A 3,545-nucleotide genomic window follows, 5' to 3' on the forward strand; every position below is an offset into this window, starting at 1 on the left:
GCCTGACCTGCTGCGCTTTTCCAGCAACACATTTTCAGCTCTGATCTCCAGCATCTGCAGTCCTCACTTTCTCCTAGTTGAGCTTCTGGTCAATGGTAACTCTCAGGATGTTAATAGTGGGTGATTCAGCAATAGTAATGTCAAAGTGGGTATATACACTCCAAAATGTTTTTTTTTAACTCCTTCCTTAATTTGGCTTTTCCCTGTGGGATTAAGACTGTGTAAGTGCTGCTGACCTCATAAGTAAGGCTAAATGAATGTTAAAATGTATTGTTGGATCATATGGTAATCACAACAAAACCCAATTTGTCCCCACAGGATATATGATCATTCCAAGTTACTACTATCAGCCTCAGTCCCCTGGGATAAGAATGTTGTCAGGACACAGGAGGAGTTGAGCACAACAAAATCTTTAGAGTAACTTGAAGAGGCAAAGTATTTATTTTGTATTTCATCCAAGATGTACCTCCAACATTGTAAGACATTCTAAGCATGCATGCAATCATCAACTGATAATAACTTCTGGGATTTCTATTCACAACTTTCCAATTCGGGACAGAAATATGGAGGCAGACTGATACAATTTCAAGCCAAATAATCAGTCAAGTTCATGATTCAAGATTACAGAACATAGAACATTACAGCACAGTACAGGCCCTTCAGCCCTCGATGTTGCACCGACCTGTGGAAACAATCTGAAGCATATCTATCCTACACTATTCCATTCTCCTCCATATGTTTATCCAATGACCATTTAAATGCCCTTAAAGTTGCTGAGTCTACTACTGTTGCAGGCAGTGTGCTCCACACCCCTACTACTCTGAGTAAGTTAGGTTGAACGGTAGACTAATAAAACAGCAGATGTAAACACAATGGCGAAATGTGATTAAACTGGTTTGCTTGTTTGGAGATTATCTCAAAAAAGGACTGGTCGATGAGGAAGCCCTGTTTTTATATTGCAACTGCATTGACATTTCTATGTACTATTAAATTTCAAAGATGAAGTGTGGCTACATGTGCCTGAGGATGAGAGTACTCAGACTAGCAACCCAGCAGAAAGAAGGGAAACAAAAATGGAGTTACGTATTTTAAAAATGAATGCAAGTAAAATTTAAATTTTGGTGCAAAATATTTGCAAATGCTGTGAGCATATAGTTATTTAATTCAAACTATTTTTAAATTAAATCTTTATTATGCGCTGCCATGCATCCTAAGCCGGACATGCCCAAAATATCCATGAAGTCTGCCCCAATTATCAACAAATTCTTGTGAAACCAGAAGTAGAGGGGGATTTAGAGGGGATTTGACCATGATAGGGAGATTCCTGAAGGGAAGATATCCTGAGACAGATAAGGAACCTTGGTCTGCACTAGTCTTCAAAAGAGTGAATCTGTTTTGGAGAAAGAAATACTAACTGATCCTGGGCTGAGTAGGCTTTCAAAAAGTGAACAAAGCCTGGGCAGAGGAGGAGGAGGCTGGTGATGGATGGTTGAGGCAGGATTCAGGAACGAATAAGAGGGAGCAATAGTGAGGCAAACAGGAGACAGGTTTTGGAGACAGATGCACAGAGTGGTCAAGCGGAAGGGAAAAATAAATGGCACCGAATGAACAAGATGATCTATGTAAACAGAGAAGGGTGCCAGCAAGATAAAAGAGGCTCCAACAAAGAGGCAGACACTGAGAAAATCAAAACAAAGAGGGGGAAAAGCAAAGAGACCAAAAATCAAAGAGAAAAGACAAAAATCAAAGCAGAGCACAGAAGAATCAAAGGCGACTGAAAGGCAGGGAAAATGAAAAAAAAAGTGAGTTCTGGCTATGTAATACGACTGGCTTTTCTTTGCATAGCTTGTGCTCACTAGTGTGGAGTTTTTGTAAGCACACAGTTTGCGCAAAAGCCTTTGTTTCGAGTGTGTCTTTAATGTCCTTCTGTCCACTCCTCCAGGGTCCAGGCAATAATGGAATTTACAAGATGGGAAACACCGTGGAAAGAAATCGTTCCCAATGTAACAACGTTGCTGCAGGAAGATGCAAAGGAGGTAGTTACTTCTTAACCTCTTTCATCTTTTCCCACTGTGTCAGGGGGGTTTTGTTAGCACCGAATGGATGGCTGCCTGACTGCAGTCTGTGATGAGAGAGTGCCCTCAGCCGGCCTTAGATGGCAAATCCCATCGAGACTGAGAATTCTTTCGCCTACATTAACCCCACAACATTCCCCGCAAAGAGAGGCACTCCACCGCAATCTCAGCGAGAGCCAGGAACATCCTGAACAATACAGCGGCTCCCCTAAATCCTGTGGAATATTTCACCATAATGTATTTGTCTCAGTGTCCTCCCGGTGCACTGACTCAAATCCTCATCAAACTCTGAGTGTCCAAAGGCCGGTTAATCACTGCTTCCTAATTCCTTGAAGTCTGTTCCCCCGAATGGCCCGGCCAAGTAGGGTCTCACCGTTGAAATGGGGCTTCTTCCCAGGGCCGGGTCAATTGAGATTTCCACTAAATGGCAGCGGTATAAAGCCAGGATCCTGTTAAACACACAGCACACACACATACATACACAGAGACCTACAGACACAGACACAAACACGGACATACGCCCACACACACACACACACAGGCAGACACATACAGACACACACACAGACATGCACACACACAGACACAGACACAGAGACACACAAATACACATATAGATACTCACACACACCACACAGTGCTCAAGGTTGGGATATCCCTGAGAATTTGTGATGCAATTCACGAGTGGGCGGGCATTTTAAAAGAAATACTATTATGACCCAGTTTCAAATAATTCTTTTGGGAGCAGGCGTATCGATGTTGCTGATAAGCAATGAACCCTTTAAAAGGCTGCGCCCCCAGGTCTCATCAGAGACACGGAGAGACACAGAGAGATAGAGAGAGAGATAGACAGAGAGGAGAGAACCTGCCTGAGCCTCTCTCTGCCTACACCAATGCTTACTGCCTGGGATTTCCCGGAGCTAGCCCAGGGCCGGCTAGCCCGCTGTAGGATGGGGCGAGCGGTCTGCTGGCTGCTGCTCCTGACCCAGCTGATGCTGGCCTGGGGGCCGCAGGCACAGCCGCTCGCTTCCCCGGACTCGAGCCCGCACCTGGACTCGGGCTGGGAACAGACGATCCGCTTCCTGTACCTGTACACGGAGCAGAGCAAGAGTAACGCCGGCAGCTGGCACCTAGTGATGAACCCGGACGGCACAGTGGGCAGCAGCGGGGAGCGCAGTGCGTACAGTGAGTGTCTCACCCTCACTACACACCCTCACTACACACCCTCACTACTCACCCTCACTACACACCCTCACTACACACCCTCACTACACACCCTCTCACCCTCTCTACACTACACACCCTCACTACACACCCTCACTACTCACCCTCACTACACACCCTCACTACACACCCTCACTACTCACCCTCACTACACACCCTCACTACACACCCTCACTACTCACCCTCACTACACACCCTCACTACACACCCTCACTACACACCCTCTCACCCTCTCTACACACTCTC

General features: G+C 45.8%; 1 protein-coding gene across 1 annotated transcript in view; it reads left to right on the forward strand.

Annotated features, from left to right (window-relative positions):
- The first annotated feature begins 2,833 nt into the window (after positions 1-2,833).
- Positions 2,834-3,545, forward strand: part of fgf19 (fibroblast growth factor 19) — a 7,465-nt gene continuing 6,753 nt past the window's right edge. The window contains exon 1 of the mRNA XM_043706361.1: positions 2,834-3,260. Coding sequence (XP_043562296.1) covers positions 2,969-3,260 — 292 coding nt within the window. The 5' untranslated portion in view covers positions 2,834-2,968. The remainder of the gene's footprint in view (positions 3,261-3,545) is intronic.

The sequence above is a fragment of the Chiloscyllium plagiosum genome, chromosome 16 (genome assembly GCF_004010195.1).
Source record: "Chiloscyllium plagiosum isolate BGI_BamShark_2017 chromosome 16, ASM401019v2, whole genome shotgun sequence".
Lineage (NCBI taxonomy): Eukaryota > Metazoa > Chordata > Chondrichthyes > Orectolobiformes > Hemiscylliidae > Chiloscyllium > Chiloscyllium plagiosum.